Raw genomic sequence first — 19384 nt, 5'->3', positions numbered from 1 at the left:
TATGAGAAGACAGTGCTTACACTTGCAAACACCAGGTAAGACTTTCAGTGTTTAGAATGAAAGGAGAGCGACTTCTGTCTGTCTCCCTGCCTGTCTTGCCGTGTTTATCTGTTCATCGACCTGCCTGTCTGTCTCTCATGTTGACCATTGCTGCTCCCTCCTGCTCTTGCTGACCTCAGCTTCTGCTAACAAGACCATTGAGTCGATAAATGATCTGAGAGACATTATGCTCTGTCTGTCTCTCTGCCTCTCTGTCTGCCTGTCTTTCTCTATCTCTAAGGTTGACCATGGAGCGACATGCTTTCCTTTCTGTTCCTTGAGTCAATCAATGACTCTGAGAGGCATACAGTTTGGCCATATCGTCCCACGAGCTGGTCTACATCTTCTTTACTGGTTAACCCTAACCCTAACTCAGAGCTTGACAATAACATCATCATCCAGACCCAGTTCGATTTAACCAGAGGGGACTATGGATTTGGTTTTATCCATTGAACAACCGAAAGGCAAATTCTTATGATCCAAAACATATTCACATACTGTCAGCGCCAAACTCTTAAGAGAGATTGGGCAAGCACAATAGGAAAATTCCAATGATACTTTGGCAGGGTTAGATATGTTCCTGCATCATGCTGGCTACGAGATGTACTTACCACCCGAGTACCAGACCAGCTCTGAGAAGTCGATCAGTTTCCAAAGGCTCCAGATGGTCGAGATAAATGATGAGGACGACTGTCAATGGCTCACGCTTGATGTTAAATCTACCCAATGCGGCTCTGTGCAGAGGAGCTGGGGAAACGTTCCCAAGACCATTATGGACCACGACATGGTGGTGGCACTTTTCATGGACGACAGCAGCCAAACCCAGATTGTAGAGAGTCATTTGTGGAGACAGATTGAGTTGGACGGATTGTTCATTAATGGTACATTCTGTATTTGGAGTTTCGCAGTCCAGCTAAATAACTAGTCATTTACTTGTAAATACCATTAATTAGCAACCGAATCCCAACTTTTGTTGGCAATTGAAAAGCTGCCGCCTGTCTCCAAAAATTACAGTTTTTTTTATTTTGCGGTTTGTGACGTATGGACTTTCATAGTGTTTTACGTTTTGAAGAGCTAATATCTCAATATGGACATATTATATTACATGAAACACCAACAAATAAATGACAAGAGACAACACACCTATTTTTTATGAATAATTTATTGCCAGTAGGAAAGCGTGAGCTAGTGGCAGTATTCAATAAAAACCTTAACAAGACCATAGCATTGCTCACACACACACACACAGACACCTGAAAAAGTCTTGTGTCCATGGATAACTTTGCACTATAAATATATTGGGTCCCATTTTCGTGGTGGAAAAATAAAGAGGTTCCAAGGTCGCAATTTACAAACAAACAAAGAAAAAAAAAAAAAAAAGAACAACACAAGAATATGCAGTCGCTCATCGAAGACCCTTTTTGAAATGAGCAGGAGACGTTTAACTTTACGGATACATCGTGTTTTGGAAAAGCCACGCTCTTCTCTTTTCGCTTCTTTTTTTCTGTGAATGAAGATACAGTAAGGCTGATAATTTCACACCATTTAACTTGTTGTTTTTTTTTTTTGGGAAAATAAAAGCATAAAATATCTACAAAACCTAGTAAACCTTGAAATCAAAACTGTACATTTAAATTTACATTGAAAATGAATGAGGATTTGTATTACAAAAATCAGTTTGAGTGGTTTTATCTATACAAATACAGATAACACCTTTTTTTAGTTTTTTCTTTCTTTTTTCATGATCATTATTGTGTAGATGGTTTTCTACTTTTTTTTCGCTCAATATGGTTCCATCACACATTTTATTTCTTGTGCATGATGACAAATACGGTAGTTAAAGCAATGACCCAAGCCCACCCCCGACGTGGTATTCCAGTACAGCAGGTGTTGGGACTGGGGACATATAGGAGGCCACACGGTCCAGGGCTGATGGTACACACCTTCAAGCCACACGGCCTTCACAGAGAGAGACCAGTCTCAACAACCCCTGCCAGTGTAATTGAATTGATTGCTCTGTGTATATGTGTGTATATATGAGTGTGTGTGTGTGTGTGTGTGTGTGTGTCTCTGATGTTATGTGTTACGTCGTGTGTAGTGTGTGCGTGCATCTTGTAGGTAAGGGGATGTGTGGGGTGGGCAAGGGGGAGACAGGTGACAACGTAAGGTTAGGTGGGTTCAGGCACTTTTGTTTGGATCCAGTGTCAGACTTCAGTGTGCTGTTGGGAGTCCAGCGCCAGCGCGGGGATGACCAGATGCTCGAAGACCCCCCCGCCCCCGCCCCCACCCACGCCCACGCCCCCGCTCCCCTCCTCTCCGCTTTCGTAGTCGCTCATCATGACCTCTGACTCCTCGCAGCAGGCAGACATGTCTGAGCAGGAGGCCGTGGAGGTGTAGAGGGACATGGACATGTTGTCCAGGGCCGGGGGGTCGTAGTCCCGGCCATACCCTAGGGCGTAGCCCCCTCTGGGGTAGCTGCTGCAGCTGGGTCCCAGGGTGGAGGCCGGGGTGGTGGTGGTGGTCGTGGTGCCCATGCCCAGTGCACTGTCGGCAGGCTCCCCGGGGTAGTGGTGGTGGGGTAGGTACTGGTTAAGGCTGTAGAGCTGGGGGAGGGGCGGCCGCTGGCGGACCCCCCCGGCTGAGCCTGGGCTTCCGGGGGGTGGGGCCAGGTCTATGTCTCTACCGGGGGGCTGCAGGGTGTCGTAGCGGTCTGCATATTCCGGCAGTGGCGGCGGGGGGAGGTCGTCGTGGGCAGGGAAGTCTTCGGGTGGCGGCGGGAAGTCGCTCTCAATGTCGTAGCCACCGGGATAGTAGTCGGTGTCAAGGGCGTTGGGGTCGCTGTACAAGGGGGCCGGCGACTCCACCACCTCGTACTGAGGAAACTCCTGGATTCCAGGAAGTTGAACACTTGGCATCCAATCAGACGTGTCCCAGTGGTAGCCTATTGGACAGGATACAGAGAGTTAGACCAATCAGATGTGTCCCAGTGAAAGGACATATAGAGAATTAATCTGTGTTTAAATATCCACACGAGCATACTGCTTAGAATGCCGGGCCAAACCAATACTTCATTCTATGTGGTAGTATGCTGTTGTAGATATTGTAACATAGTCTTTAAGACTCCAATATTGGCATCAGCCTAGTTCTCATGGAAAACAAATTAGATTAGATATGGTTACATACATATACAGTACAACACCACCAAGTTAAGTTTATAAATCCCACACCATGCAATAGTAATGCAACACACCAAACGCAACAAGTGGCATTCATTGAAATTAACATACACATTCTACATCACTCCATAAAGAAAGCACACAAGTTATTTGCAAATACGGACATGGACGGACACACACACACACACACACACACACACACACAGACACACACACACAGACACACACAAATACTGAGTAGGAGGTGGTAAATTAACAATAGGTAGTCATTTTTTTATGATTAATCAATATTTATCAATATATTATAATACATCCACAATATAATATATTTATTCAAAGATTTTACTTTCAAGTTTGAGGTCCTAGGACAACAAGAGGAAATGGGTGATATTACACTTACATTCATGTGGGGAAAGTTATAGTTATTGGGGGAGAGGGGCACAAGACTCGTTTTAGGATTTGAATACAAGTGCTGTGACAAACGTTGGCCATTTTCACCTTTCTTCTGTATCGGTGTTTTTAGTACAGAACTAATGAGTTGCTAATGGTTTGATCCAATATTGCCTTTATCAGCATTTTCACTCAGATATTTGTCACAGCACCGACGTCATGCACGGGGTTGTTTTAATGGTCCCACTTTAAACAAAGTATGTCTTATGCTGACTTAGGCTTTTTATGGCCTACAGATACTCCACAAATGAAAAAAAAGAGTTCATTCATACTACATAGGCCTCATCAACAGTTGATGAAGGCTTCTATAATATCTACCTATTAAGGTAATAGGCCTGAAGGTCTGTTTAAAGTGGAACCATTTTGGTAGTTGAGAGTAAGTGGTGGGGGGTTGGGGCTTGGGGGTGGAGTGGGAGAGGAGGGGGGGGACGGCACCAGTGGGCTTCAGGCAAACAAAGATGTAACAGTCACCTCTTGGGTTCTTGAGATCATGAGCCAAGAAAGACTCTTTAACACGAGGCAAGAGAGGGAGAGGAGAAAAAGACAAGTTAAAAACCAGAGAGAGAGAGAGTGAGAGAGAGAGAGAAAAAGAGAGAGAGAGAAAGAGAGAGAGAGAGAGAGAACAGTAGTATGCCCAGAACAAGAATGAATATGAAAATGAAACAACAACTTATATGAGCAAAGGGACAGGCTAGGCTACAGACAGCAGACTTGCAATTTCCTTACAAAGACCACCAGTGTGGTATAAGTGGAAGAATAGAATCCATCTAGAAATGTGCAGATTACCATTTTGCTGCACGGTAATGACCACATTGTGTGAGGCAACATTTCAATTTCCTGGCTTTATAAAGCAGCCAAATTTCAAAATGGCGAAAAGATGAATTATGACCAGATGAGGCATGTGATTGGATAAGGATAAGGAAATAGCATATCTGAGACCAAGGCCCGATTCAATCAATTGCAGATAGCTGGTTTCCGGGAATAATGAAGAAGAAGAAAACAAATCTAGTCCTATTGTGCAACAACAATGAATGTCTGAACTGTACTTTGAATGGAACATGCTTTATTTCTTCTTCAGAAGAAAACATATTACTTTCCATTGGCTGGAAACCTGCTATCTGTAACTGATTAAACTGACGGATCAAACTATTGTACGTCAACACACAGAAATCCACAGACAGCTATATAAGGTATTAAGGTGAAGTAATAAAATAATACCTTCTCCTTCCACCGAGTCAATAACAGAGTTGACAAGGTGGATTACAGTCACTATGGAGGCTTGTGAGAGGAAGGGGGGGGGGGGGTGTGATGGGGGAGGGGGAGGAGGCAGGTGAGAGAGATCTACCATTAGTACAAATGCTTTGAGAAAAAAATAAAATGAACCAAAATAAAATGGAATGTACAATTGTGGGGGGGACGGACGGGGGGAAACGTCAAGGAAAGTCTATCAACTTTTCCACACAAAAAACGGTTCTTGTTCTTGTTGTTTTCAGAGACAGATGGAGATTTTTTTGAGGGGTAGGGACGAAGAGGAGGCGGGTGGGTTGGCACTTTGACTGATGCTGAAGGACGTACATCTACAGTGAATGTCTGGGTTTACCATGACTGGTCACAACCAGAACCATAGATACAAAGACTCTGGCAAACTGTCCTCCATCTTGGCACCAGACGTTCCATGACAATAACAAGAACGTTCACGGGGCTTTTGGTGCCAACATGGCGCCCATGACCATGCTAAATTCCAAACCGAGTTTGGCAAATTCTGCATATCTATGGCTCTGGTCACATCAACACAGAGGTGGGACAGGACACGCACGGTGGGTTGGGTTTGGGTCTGTTGTGCAATAGAACACACACCGACAACAACATATTGAGATGTTACGAGGGGGGGTGCTGTTGACGGTATGGAAGGAAGGATCAGTGAAATTCTCAAGGATAAAAAAATGCCTTTCCTGCCCCTAGCATAAGATAACTAATGGATTATATTCTGTCCGAATCCAAATGCTACAAAATGAAAGCCTTATTCCACAAATAATTGGACATAAACCTTATACATACTGAACACAGAATGAATAAAGTACTATAGATCTATATAATATAGATCACAGCTGCCACATTTCTCCTACGGTCAGGGTAAGTACAGATGAAGGTAAAGGTGATTGATGGTGAACACAACCCCCCCCAACATGACCATCATGATCTCCCCATAGAAGGACGTACGGTACTCAGGGTCGTCAATGTGAGATGAGGTAGGTATGAAAAGACACCATCATATGTACTTTTATACCCTTGTTTAACGCTTATGGCCGCTTTCTTCAAACATCCGTTAGTGGCTAGATTTAGTGTGAACAAAAAGAAGAGCACAAACAAAAACAGATAAACAAAGGAAATGAGAGAAGAACAAAAAGAGCATGCGTGTCAATTGAACGAACAGAAGTTGAAATCAAAAACCCTGCCTGAGCTATATGACCTTTCAGAGTTCTGACTGGAAATTATTATTTTTTATGCCTGGAGAATCTCGTTTATTCTCTTTTTTCCTTGATCTCTTCCTTCAGTACCGGTGGTGTGTGGTAGCTAGAGGACTTACAAGCGGGCCGGGCCCCTAGTTAAAACCTTGTTCTGGTTCTGTGGACCGATTTGATCCAGATAGGAGCTGAAGCCCCGCAGCACAGAAGGGAGAAAAAAAAACATGTGACCCTTGAGCCAGCGCTGACGATCGTCCAATCACAGCACGACATGCACAGAGAAGGTTAGCATGAATGTGCTACATACAAGTCACTAGCTGCTACGGGAGCCAAGGGCATAGCTGGCTTTACAGAGCCCTGCTGTCCAGCCTTTAACAAGCATTCCCATGTGTGCTTTCCACTGCAAAACATGCAACAGTCTGACATACTGCTTTGTATTGGATTTTTTTCTGTTATCTAGTACAAATGCAGGTCTATTGGATAGAAGTAAAACTCGTTTCTTTCTTGGTTCACTTGGGCTGGAAATATTATCTGCTTCGAGTTACGCAAAAGCTTCGTAGATCATCTTAACATTTACAGCTTGCAAGATACGACCATTGGATGCCCTACGATAAGATGAGGACCTCTAAGGGTTCAAGGTTAGCAGTTCGAGGAACATAAAGACACCATTCCACGACAGTTCATCTCTACGCAGTAAACAAATGTCTAAACCGGATCAAAAAAACAACATTGCATGCATCACAATGCGCAATTCCTTATTCCACGTATAAAACGACATTCTGCTGTTGAAACTTGGCTATGAGTTAACAAGGGCGTCCAGGGAGAGTCTCTGATGCAGCGAAGGGTGACGGTTCACGGACGTGGACTTACCGTTGTCGTCGCACGACTCTGACTGGAAGGAGCTGAGAGACTGGACCTCAGACATGCTGCCTCTGGTGTTGTAGGGGTGGCAGGCGCTGTCCTCTATCATCGGCTTCTTCGTCAGACACGGGTCTAGGTCCACCACTTTCGCTGGAGAGGACAAGCACACGCATTTTAGCCTTGCATACATCATTGACTGACTGAATCGAATTGACCGGATGGTTAAGATACTGTACACACACACCAGTGCAATGGTAGAACCAATGACATGACTATGGAGTAGAGAACGTGCATAAAAGTTGCATGCCGCCAAAGCCTTTCTCTACGAAAAGGAATCTCACCATCGTAGTCGTAGTCCCAGCTGGGTTTCTGAATGGAGTCGCTGTCCGAGACAGAGTTGGAGGGCGGCGGCGGGGGCAGGTTGGGCGCCACGCTGCACACGGCCAGGGTCTTCCGGTGGCCGTGCACCGTGTCCGGGTTGAAGGTGCTGAACTCGGGGTGCTCGGGGATGGTGGAGCCCTCGAAGGAGTTGCGGTCCAGGTTGTTGCGCGAGTCGCTGGGGATGCTGGGGGTGTAGGAGATGGGCCGTACGGGGACCTGAGGGGGGATGTCCGAGTAGATGTTCTTGCTCAGCTTGGCGTCAAAGTACGACCGCTGGAGGAACGAGTGCGGCGCCGCCGAGCGCTTGGCGTCGTCGTCGCCCCCGCCGGACTTTCCACGCCGGCACGCCCTCTTGCGGATGATGACGAAGAGGAGGACGAGGAGGAAGATGCTGGCGACGAAGACCACAATGCCGATGACCTCCTCCAGGCCGATGTTCCAGGAGGTGGAGACAAAGTCGTTGCGGACCTCGGCGCGGAGCTCGCACAGGCGTCCGTTGAAACCCAGGGAGCAGTTACAGTTGTACGAGCCGTAGGTGTTCTGGCACTGACCGCCGTTGGAGCATGGGTTCTTCACACACTCGTCTACGTCACTCAGGCACCTGGAGGAGGAGGGAGGGAGAGAGAGAGAGAGAGAGAGAGATTTATAGATAGGTTGATTAATGTGCACTGGGCATGTCAAAGAAATCTAATGAAGTGAAGTTCGAATAAAGTTTAGAAGTCACTTTGACATTATTCCCTTTGAGACGACATACCTGTCTCCTTGGAAACCCTGTTCACACTCGCACACGGGTCCGTCCAGACTGTCGATGCACTTGCCACTGTTCTTACAGGGGTTGTCTGTGCAGTAGGGCCCCAACTGACACCTAGAGAGAGAGAGAGAGAAAGAGAGAGAGGACCAAATCAAATACTGTACAAATTGGATACTTTTATTGTTGACAACAAACTTCAAGAAATCCTCAAGTTCAAGTTTGTCACTACGCTAGAAAAACAAACATCGGAAAATAGGTGAAAAAAAAAGCAGCTAAACCCAAACCCTGCACTGACGCATGAGGTAATTACTTCTTGCCTGCCTGCTTGTCTGTCAGAGATCATATCCATACTTCATTTAGCTTGAGTTACTGATATGTGGTGGAAAGATTTAACCGCTGAGGAAGCACACCAGCCATTTCCCTCAGATCAATGCTTCTGGTTTATCTACACAAGCCCAGGCCTGATCTTCATTCAGATTGAGCTAATGGAGTGCTAACAAGTGTTACTCCTGATAACAAGCCTCGGATAGAAGCAGATGTTCTAGATGCGGGTGGGGAGATAAGGGGAGTGTATCACCTCTGCTTGCAATCACCAGAAACATGGACGCTAAAAGTTTCTAGGAATTACATTTCAAGACTCAAAACTGGTTGGAGAGAGAGATAAACTGACAGACAGACAAGAGACAGACAGACAGGGAAAGATAGATAGATAGATAGATAGATAGATAGATAGATAGATAGATAGATAGATAGATAGAGGGAGAGATAGATAGATAGATAGATAGATAACCAGACAGATAGATAGATTGATACACAGGCAGACAAGAGAGAGAGACAAACAGAGACAAAACAGATGAATAAATGAGTTCCGGGACCATACCGTTGTCCTGAGTACTGCCCTCTACACTGGCAGTAGAAGTCGTCTCCGCGGGGCACGCAGGTGCCCCCGTACAGGCAGGGGTTGGAGGCACAGGGGCTGATGCCCACCTCGCAGTGGGTGCCCATGAAGGAGGCTGTGCACTTACAGAAGAAGCCTGAGGGTGAAGAGAGGGGGGGGTCACAGAGGGCGTTAGAGGTCATCTCAACCCATATGGGCAGGGCATCTGAAGGCGCAAGACTTCTTAATATACACAGAAACCAATCAATCGATCAATGTCTAGTATTCAATGTCGTGGACGTGTTTCTAATGATCAAATACATGACGTCATTTATTCATTCACTCGAGATTCATCATAATCATTCCTTTATTCCATCATCCATCCATCCATCCATCCATCCATCCATCCATCCCTGCCACCCAGATCTGGGCTCCATACCTCCGTTGGGCAGAGAAGAGCAGGTGCCCGCGTTGGTGCAGGGGTTACTGGAGCATCCCTCAGGGACGGGGCTGAGGGCGCACCCGGGCGCCACCTCCACCACCTCCTCCAGCACGGCGTAGGTGCGGCGGGCCTTGGTGTTCAGCGGCAGCTCCTGCCCGTTGAGGACGATGGCCTCCACACAGCCCCGCAGGCCGTTGGTCACCGGCAGGCTGCGCCCGTGGCGGGCCCCGGCCGAGGAGTGCTGGCGCACGTGGCCGCCGAAGAAGAGGCTGTCGTCCAGGTTGAGGGTGCGGAGGGTCCCGGGGGCGGTGCCCGAGGCGGCGTGGACGCGGTCCAGGACCAGCTTGGCGTAGTTGCCGTCCACCTCCAGGGTCACGCTGTGCCATTCGCCATCGTTGACCTGGGTGGAGTGGACCGACACGATGCCCGGCCCGCTGCCGCAGTCAAACTTGTACTGCAGACGGCCGTTCACGATCTGAAAACACACACACACACACACATTGTTATTTTTACTCTAACATACTGTAGAGAAGGACATGCAACACAGTCATATGGGCTGTTGGACAAAACATTGTTTCGGGAATGAGAACGGGTTCGAGCAGCAGTCTTACAACGTGAGTCATGTTGTGTAGTGTCAGGTTGTGTAGTGTCAGGTTGTGTAGTGTCAGGTTGTGTAGTGTCAGGTTGTGTAATGTCAGGTTGTGTAATGTCAGGTTGTGTAGTGTCAGGTTGTGTAGTGTCAAGTTATGTAGTATCATATTGTGTAGTGTCAGGTTGTGTAGTGTCAAGTTATGTAGTATCATATTGTGTAGTGTCAGGTTGTGTAATGTCAGGTTGTGTAGTGTCAGGATGTGTAGTATCATGTTGTGTAGTGTCAGGTTGTGTAGTGTCAGGATGTGTAGTATCATGTTGTGTAGTGTCAGGTTGTGTAGTGTCAGGATGTGTAGTGTCAGGTTGTGTAGTGTCAGGTTGTGTAGTGTCAGGTGTAGTGTCAGGTTGTGTAGTGTCAGGATGTGTAGTATCATGTTGTGTAGTGTCAGGTTGTGTAGTGTCAGGATGTGTAGTGTCAGGTTGTGTAGTGTCAGGATGTGTAGTGTCAGGTGTAGTGTCAGGTTGTGTAGTGTCAGGTTGTGTAATGTACTATGAGAGAGCAGCCAGACAATCCCATAGAGAGGAATGTCTGAGAAAGGCCTTTCACTTTCCCTCCCAGCCCCTGAAATAGCCTCCCTCCCTCTCTCCCACCCTCCCTTCCCTTTCCTTCCTACCCCTCTCTCCCACCCCCACATTCTCAGAGCCCCTTACGTGAGAGTGATCTCCAAATGCCAAATGCGTTCTACCAGCACTGTAGTTACAACAGGTGTGTGTATGTGTGTGTGTGTGTGCACGTATGTGTGTGTATGTGCATGTGTGCGCACGTGTGTGTGCGTGTGTGCGCGTGTGCGTGTGTGTGGAGAGGGTTCAGCAGCCGAGAGCTACAGCAGTGAGCCCCCCCGGGGGAGGAGGGGGGGTGGTATCAGTAGCTATGTGCCTGTCAGACTTCTGGCTGGGATAACATGGGCTTATATGGAGATTTCTGGGGCTTTGTGTAGGCCTTATGCACCACCTGGAGCAATGGAGCAATTAAGGGTGTGGAGATTAAAGTCATTCACAGAGACACGCACACACACGTGAGCACAGACGCACACACACACAGAGACGCATGCACACACACGTGAGCACAGACGCACACACACACAGTGACGCGTGCACACACACACACACACACACAATGCCCTGATCCTCACCTCGAGGATGCTGTAGTCGGTACCCTTGGCGTACATGACGGTGGCGTGGCTGGAGAAGGTGCGTAGCCTCAGCGAGAGCTTCATCTCCTCCTTGTTCTCATTCTCCATCAGACGGTACCTCACATAGCTGCTGCCACCAAAGGTCAGGGAGTGGCCGTCTGAGGGGGGGGGGGGGGGAGGGGGTGGGGGGGCAAACAGAGATAAATCATCATTCGACGTCATCTGAAGTCATAGTCAGAGAGAGGGTGAGTGAGAGTAAGGTGTGTTAAAGGTTTGTGTGTGTGTGTGTGTGTGTGTGTGTGTGTGTGTGTCTGTGTGTGCGTGTTCTTACCAGAGCACTTGCCCTGTTTGCCATCTGGGCACACACAGCTATACTTGGCCTCCTTCTGGTCAGCCACACACTCCATGCCCTCGGGGCAGGGGCTGGCATCACACAGCTTGTTCACCATGGGGCATTTACCACCTGCAATGACAACGACAACAACGACGACAACAACAACAACACAGGGTTAGAAGTCAGGAGCAAAAAGGTGGGTCAGGAGTAAAACACAATAGAACACATGGGAGCTACGGTGTGGTGGATTTGAATAAGTTGTACGGTGTGTGTGTGTGTGTGTGTGTGTGTGTGTGTGGGTGTGTGTCTTCCTCTACCTTCACATTGGCAGGTGGCGGTGCGCAGGTGTCTGGGGGTGACGAAGCTGAGCCTCGCCGTGCTGTAGGTGGACATGGCCGTCTTGTCCAGACTGATGACCTCGTCGCAGAAGCGGAGGGGACAGTCCAGGCCGGCGCACAGCTTCTTCACCACCCGGACGATCCTCACGCCCGTCATCTCCTCGATCACCGCCATGGACGAGTTCAGCTTACGGAACACCACCTGGAGGGACGAGAGGAGGAGGAACGATTTAGGAGGCCCGAAAGAGGTCTCGAAAAGAAAACCAAAACATTTCTCGAAATCAGTACCGGTCGTTTTGTTTCGAAGCGGTTCTACAACTACGACTGCTTCTTAACCCGGGACTATGACTGGGGATACGGCGGTTTCTGGTTCTGGGTGTTACCTCCTGAGGTTGGTAGGGGCTGCCAGACCGTTCCAGCGCCAGCAGGACGTCCAGGTCTCCGGAGGGCAGCTCCGACGGCTGCAGGCTGACCAGCTGCACCTCGCTCCTCCGCACGCCCGCGATGTTCCTCAGCGCCCGCTGGAACGTGCGCCAGTACTCCCCGATGAACTCCTCGGGCGCGATGGCGGCGAAGCGGACGGCGATGGAGTTGTCCAGGGCCTGGCGCGGCGCCTGGCGCACATGCACGTTGACGTCCGCCACCGTGGTGAAGCGGCCGTCCGTCACCGTGACGTTGAGAGGGTAGTGACCCACGTCCAGGGGTCGCCGGGCGATGACCTTGCCGTCCGACGCGGAGACGGAGAACAGAGCGTCTTGGTCGTCTTTGGAGGAGGAGGAGGAGGAGGAGGATGATGACGAAGAGGAGGCTAGGCTGTAGGTGAGCGTGTCGTAGATGTCCTGGTCAGTGGCGTGGATCTTGCCCAGCACGCCGCCGGGGTATTCGTCTCCGGCCGTGGAGATGTAGATGTCCAGAGGCAAGATGGCGGGCGGGTAGACGCTCTCCTCGATGATGCGTACGCTGATGAAGGTCGTGGAGAAGAGCTGGGGCTTACCGCTGTCTGCAACCTGTAGGGGGTGGGGTGTGTGTGTGTGTGGGGGGGGGGGGGGGTGGCGGGGGTTACATACACACACTTCATTTAGCCTTGTCAGCAAACTGGGGAGGAGAAAGAGGCTGCATGACAAAGTCATTTGGGTGAGACAGATGAATTAATTAACAAGCATGTTTAGTGTTGTGAATGACCTGAGGCGCTCGGAATACATTTTAATGCTAAAACAAAATGACTTTTAGCACATCTTGACGAGACTCGGTGCAGGTGCCCGTTCCCGTCAGTAGGGGGCGCTTGAGCTCTTTCATTCTCCCCGCTCTTTCAACACAAAAGTCAATATTTCACTATGGGGGGGATGATTACTGAGGCCAACTGTATATTCTTAATAACATTTCCATGCAATTTGAATACATTTCAATGGCCGCAGCACAGAAACTCATTCTGCTGCACTATTTCAGCTCTGTCACGCGAAAGACCAAAAAAAAAAAAATGTCAACATAAAACAAAGATAATGGGCTGTAGTCTCGGAAAAAAAAAATCACACTCCTCTCCCTTTTTTCATCCCATCTGCCCACTCTTTCCTCTCTCTCTCCTCTCTCCCACAGAGAGGACAGTTCATAGTGCGCCACACACGAGATGGCTGGTTCGAACAAACGCCTCTCATCTGCGATATCTCTGGTGCTCTCAGTGTGAGAAGGGCAGCTGAAAGGGTTCGGAATGCATAATCTGTATAATCATGGATTTGAATCCTCTGTTAGAGTTCCCAGAGTTGTGTCGTCATTTACATACTTTTATGTTTTCGGTTTCATTTTTTGGGTGAATAGAGCTGCAGAGGATGGTGGGTTGGGATGGGTTTTTTTTCCCACAGAAAAGAAAGAATGCAGAGAGAGAGAGAGAGAGAGAGAGAGGGGGGGGGGGGGGGGGGGTTGGTTGGTGTGGGGCGGGGCGGGGTGAGTGGGTGGGTGGGGGGGGGGCTAAAGTAAGGTGAGGGAGAGAGAGAGAGAGAGAGAGAGAGGGGGGGGGGGGGGTTGGTTGGTGTGGGGCGGGGCGGGGTGAGTGGGTGGGTGGGGGGGGGGTTGGTTGGTGTGGGGCGGGGCGGGGTGAGTGGGTGGGTGGGGGGGGCTAAAGTAAGGTGAGAGAGAGAGAGAGAGAGAGAGAGAGAGACAGAGAGAGAGAGAGAGAGTGAGAGAGAGAGACAGAGAGGGAGGGAGAAGAGAAACACGGTGGAAAGACAAAGGGGAGTGAGTGAAAGAGAGCTAGACAGTGTTGGGCAGAGAGAGTGAGAAAAGAGTGAGTGAGCGTGACAGAGACCACACTGAGAAAGAGAGAGTAGGAAGCGAAAGAGGAATGCTACCAGTAAAATCAATACTCAAGTACTCTATGGTGTCAAGCCTGCATTCCACTCCATCGCATGACTCACCTTTACACGTAACAGGTATCATTCTCTACCTCTCTGCTTCGATTTCAAACTTTATTTTGATACACTAAAATATATAAATATACATATATATATATACTTTATTTTTTTCTTCATGTGGGTTTTGGTGAAGTGGAACAACCTGGTGACTGACCTGTGCTTGGAGGACGTAGTGCTCCCTGGTTTTCCTCTTCAGCTCCCCTATAGCCACCAGCGCCCCCTGTTGGTTGATCTGGAAGGCCCCGCTTTCGTTGCCGTCGATGACGGTGAAGGTGAACGGCGGGCCGTTGTGGGTGGCGTCCCTGTCTGTCACGGTGAGCTGAAGAACGCTGGCTCCCATCGGACGGTTCTCCTGAGAGAGAGCAGCGAGGACGAGGTTTTGCATTCAGAGCAGGATGACGCTGCAAGTTCATTTTCTGTCCTCATTTCTCCTTTTCCTCTGCTCCCCGTATCCCTCCCTCCTTTCTTCAGTCCCCTTACTTTTCAGAGGACTCTTCTCCCACATCCCCCCCCCCCCCCCCCCCCCCCCAGTCTTACGACTCTCTCCATCCCCTCCTTTCCTCCCCTCCTTCCCTCCTCCCCTCCTTCCCTCCTCTCACCTGAATGATGATGCTGTAGTTGGCCTGGGAGAAGACAGGTGAGTTGTCGTTCACGTCCGAGACATCGATGTTGACCGTGGCGTTGCTGGAACGAGGAGGACTACCGTTGTCTGACGCCAGGACCGTCAGAGTGTAGCCTGAGGTCTGATAGGAGGGAGGAAAGGAGGGAAGGAGGGAGAGAGAGGGAGAGATGCACACAATTAGGACTTCACTGCTCTGTAAGCGATAACACCTAGGGGCTTTACTTTGAAGCCTGACTTGAGACACACACACACACACACACACACACACACACACGCACACGCACGCGCACGCGAACACATCCAACATACAGTCGTCGATACCCAGACGTACATACACACATATGCATTAATATCATCCAGACATATATTCATCTAAAATATTTGTTGTGTTGTCTGACCTTCTCTCTGTCTAACTGGCGTGCGACTTTGAGCTCTCCTCTGATTGGGTCAATGGTGAAGGGGCTGCCCTGGTTGCCCTCGACGATGGAGTAACGCACGTGGCTATAGGACGGCCCATCGGCGTCCTCGGCGATGACCTGTGTGCACGGGAGACGGAGAGAGAGAGAGAGAGAGAGAGACGAAGAGTTATGACCTCGGCCCGAGGACACACACACACACACATACACACACAAACACGCGCCTGCTCTGACACGACAGTGACATACAGAAGTTGGCGACTTTGTCCAAACACATTTGTTCATTAACACTCACGCGCACACACACACACACACACAGACACACACACACACACGCACACGCACACGCACACGTACACGCACACAAAAGCACACAGACACACACACCCCGTATTGGACAGGATCCCTGGGGAAATCAGTGGACAGAGAAGATTCACAAGTGTGTGACACCGGCAGGTATTAAAATTTAATTTTCTGACAGACAATTTATATGCAGGACGATTAGTCACGCGCAAGCTGATAAATTGCCATGTAGGGGAGGAGGGGAGGAGGAGAGGAGGAGAGGAGGAGAGGAGGAGGTTATGGCAAAGGAAGGGTGATGAGGCGTTCAGAGAAACAGGAGGCAGAGGGAGGAAAGAGATGATGTGCAGGAAGAGACACCGAGGGGGATGTAAAGAGGGGGAATGCTAGGATGGATGGAAGGAGAAAAAAGAGAGAGAGAGAGGAAAAAAAGGCCCTACTCTGGAGAGGACGTTATAAGTCACCTGTCTTTGTGTGTATGTATCTGTGTGTGTGTGTGTGTGTGTGTGTGTGTATCTGTACGTTTGTGTGTGTGTGTGTGTATCTGTATGTGTGTATGTGTGTATGTGTGTGTGTGTGTGTGAGCGTGCGTGAGTGTTAATGAACAGAGATGCTGCCACACAGAGCAGGCGGAGCTCAGGTCCGTATTTAGCTCTGCTACCAGACGGTGATCAGAACCCGTGACAGACAGACAGACAGAGAGAGAGAGGGGGGGGGGGGGGGGGAGGGTAGATATGATGGAGAGAGGGGGGGGGGGGGGGGTAGATATGATGGAGAGAGCGTGAGTGCACTGATGAAGAAAGAGGAGTTGAGTGACAAAAAAATAGTTGGGTGACAGAGGAGGAAGAGGCTAAAAAGTTAAACTAATTGAAAAAAAACACTCAAACTGACTTTTCCCTCACTGTGTTAAAAGTCACAGTCAGAGAAGTGTTAATTGACTCGGTAAAATAGCATCTGACACTCGGTGTAAATGAACTGGAAAGTTCACTGTCACTCAGCGGCAACGGTTGATGGGGCCTTGTTGCTGGGCCCTAGAGCCGAGCGTACACGTCTAACTGCAGACTGTCGCTATGACAACCACCCCACGGCCAGGTCGGGTGACGGGGACGGGGACTCACCGCCACCACGGTCTTGCCGGGCTCGGCGTCCTCGCCCACCACGGCGGCGTACGTCTCCTGGCTGAAGGCGGGGCTGTTGTCGTTGACGTCCGTCAGGTTGATGTTGACGGTGGCCATGTCGCTGAGCGAGGGCGTGCCCCCGTCCGTGGCCTCCACGGTCAGGTAGTACTCGTGGGACGTCTCGAAGTCCAGGGGCTCGATCACAAACACGCCACCTGGGGGGAGGGGGGGGGGAGACGGAGAGAGAGAGAGAAAAAAAGTGAGCAGGAGAGAGAGAGAGCGAGTGAAAAGGAAGCTCAAAAACTCGTACTTCAATCAATACGTCCCCCCCCCCCCCCCCTCCCAACTCAAGCTCTGACCACCCCAAACCCCCCCCACCCGCTAACCCCAGCCATCAGGTCTCACCGGTACGGGGGTCCACGCTGAACATGCCGTGCTCGTTGCCGCTGACGATGGCGTACGAGATCTCCCCGTTGGCCTCGATGTCCCGGCTGGCGGCGTGCACCCGGAGCACCTGGGTCCCCACCGCCACGTCCTCCGACACGGTGGCCACGTACTCCCGGTGCTCGAACACGGGCGGGTTGTCGTTGATGTCCAGGACCGACACCACCACCTGGCAGAGGGAGGAGAGGCGCCGCGGCGAGCCCTGGTCCGAGGCCCGGGCCTTCAGCTCGTACACCGCCTGGACCTCTCGGTCCAGCGGGCGCTCCAGGCTCACCACGCCCGTGCGCTCGTCCACGGAGAAGTGGCCGTCGGCCGAGTCGGCCAGGGAGTAGAGGATGTCGCCGTTCAGACCTTGGGGGGGGGGGGGGGGGGGACAGAGGGGGAGAGAGAGAGAGAGAAGCAGAGATGTTCAACGTGTGCTACAGCATCGGTACCAAAGACCAGATCTCTTACAGAAACGGAACGCACGACATGAAATTATTCTACTTTTTTCAGTCAGGCGTGTTCCGTTAAAAGCATTAACAACGCAGACGTTGCCGCCCGCCCGCCCGCCGACCCTCCCCCCCACCAAGCCTCACAGACAGTCAACGAGACAGAGACAGATAGTAATAATAATGATAATGCGTTTCTGCAGGTGGCTCTCGTTTGGAATATGACATTATAGTCGCATCTATCAGCAGAACGTCCCCTCCTCTGTGGATCTCACAGGCGCACACACAGGCACACACACACACACACACACACACACTGGCACACACACAGACACACACATACAGATACAGGCACACACATACAGGCACACATACACACACACAGGTACAGGCACACACACAGGCACACACACAGGCACACACACAGGCACACACAGGCACACACACACACACAGGCACACACACACACACACACACACACACACACACACACACACACACACACACACACCCTCAGGACAGCGAGCCAGTGAGAAAAAATGGTTATTGCCACTCTTGGTTCCCCATCCCTTTTATCAGACCAAATTACTCCGGCAAAAATTGCCTAATGAACGGTTATTGATGATTAATGACGGTTAAGTGAATCGCAATCTTCACTCCCGTCACTAAACATTTATCATTCCAGCTCCTCTCCCGTTCCTCTGGTGCCTCCCCCCAACAGCCAGAGGCACGGGGAACTGGGAACCACCCTCAGCCGTACCTGCCTGAGCAATGTGTATCTGTGTTGTCAAACAACTGCCCACACAATCGCCCGCGCATTTCTTTACCGCATCTCCTCCGTGCGTGGAGGGAATAGTCAAAAAAATAGTCAAAATGACACAGTCATTGTATAATAGGAAAACAAAACATATCTGAAGTACTCCCTCAGACAGGGTTCACTGAAGACTGTCCTCTTAAGACCCAGACTTATTGGAAGTGAGTCGCGAAGCGGGAACAAAATAAACCTCTGAGCATGTGTCAGAAAGAGTCAGACAGAGAGAGAGAGACAGAGAGAGAGACAGAGAGAGACAGAGAGAGAGAGACAGAGAGAGTCAGACAGACAGAGAGAGAGACAGAGAGAGACAGAGAGAGAGACAGAGAGAGTCAGACAGAGAGAGAGAGACAGAGAGAGACAGAGAGAGACAGAGAGAGAGAGACAGAGAGAGTCAGACAGACAGAGAGAGAGACAGAGAGAGAGAGACAGAGAGAGACAGAGAGAGACAGAGAGAGAGAGACAGAGAGAGAGACAGAGAGAGACAGAGAGAGAGAGACAGAGAGAGAGACAGAGAGAGAGACAGAGAGAGACAGAGAGAGAGACAGAGAGAGACAGAGAGAGAGACAGAGAGAGACAGAGAGAGAGACAGAGAGAGAGACAGAGAGAGACAGAGAGAGAGAGACAGAGAGAGAGACAGAGAGAGAGACAGAGAGAGACAGAGAGAGACAGAGAGAGAGACAGAGAGAGAGACAGAGAGAGAGACAGAGAGAGAGACAGAGAGAGAGACAGAGAGAGACAGAGAGAGAGACAGAGAGAGAGACAGAGAGAGACAGAGAGAGAGACAGAGAGAGAGACAGAGAGACAGAGAGAGAGACAGAGAGAGACAGAGAGAGACACAGAGAGACAGAGAGAGAGACAGAGAGAGAGACAGAGAGAGAGAGAGACAGAGAGAGAGACAGAGAGAGAGACAGAGAGAGAGTGTGAGTGCATGTCGAT

The 19384-nt window shown here is 49.9% G+C and overlaps 1 protein-coding gene across 1 annotated transcript in view; it reads right to left on the bottom strand.

The window, feature by feature from the left end:
• Window positions 1–1185: 1185 nt before the first annotated feature.
• Window positions 1186–19384, bottom strand: part of fat1a (FAT atypical cadherin 1a) — an 80008-nt gene continuing 61809 nt past the window's right edge. The window contains exons 17-31 of the mRNA XM_083692710.1: window positions 17165–17554; window positions 16760–16974; window positions 15324–15461; window positions 14903–15046; window positions 14458–14655; window positions 12282–12905; window positions 11878–12100; window positions 11558–11689; window positions 11227–11384; window positions 9440–9917; window positions 9004–9157; window positions 8127–8237; window positions 7333–7973; window positions 7001–7141; window positions 1186–2980 (exon numbers count right to left, since the gene is read on the bottom strand). Of these exons, the coding sequence (XP_083548836.1) occupies window positions 2244–2980; window positions 7001–7141; window positions 7333–7973; window positions 8127–8237; window positions 9004–9157; window positions 9440–9917; window positions 11227–11384; window positions 11558–11689; window positions 11878–12100; window positions 12282–12905; window positions 14458–14655; window positions 14903–15046; window positions 15324–15461; window positions 16760–16974; window positions 17165–17554 (4484 nt within the window). The 3' untranslated portion in view covers window positions 1186–2243. The remainder of the gene's footprint in view (window positions 2981–7000; window positions 7142–7332; window positions 7974–8126; window positions 8238–9003; window positions 9158–9439; window positions 9918–11226; window positions 11385–11557; window positions 11690–11877; window positions 12101–12281; window positions 12906–14457; window positions 14656–14902; window positions 15047–15323; window positions 15462–16759; window positions 16975–17164; window positions 17555–19384) is intronic.

The sequence above is a fragment of the Argentina silus genome (genome assembly GCF_951799395.1).
Source record: "Argentina silus genome assembly, chromosome: 21".
In the NCBI taxonomy this organism is placed as follows: domain Eukaryota; kingdom Metazoa; phylum Chordata; class Actinopteri; order Argentiniformes; family Argentinidae; genus Argentina; species Argentina silus.
Note: the sequence above shows the minus strand (reverse complement) of the source record. Positions and strands in the feature narration are given on the sequence as shown.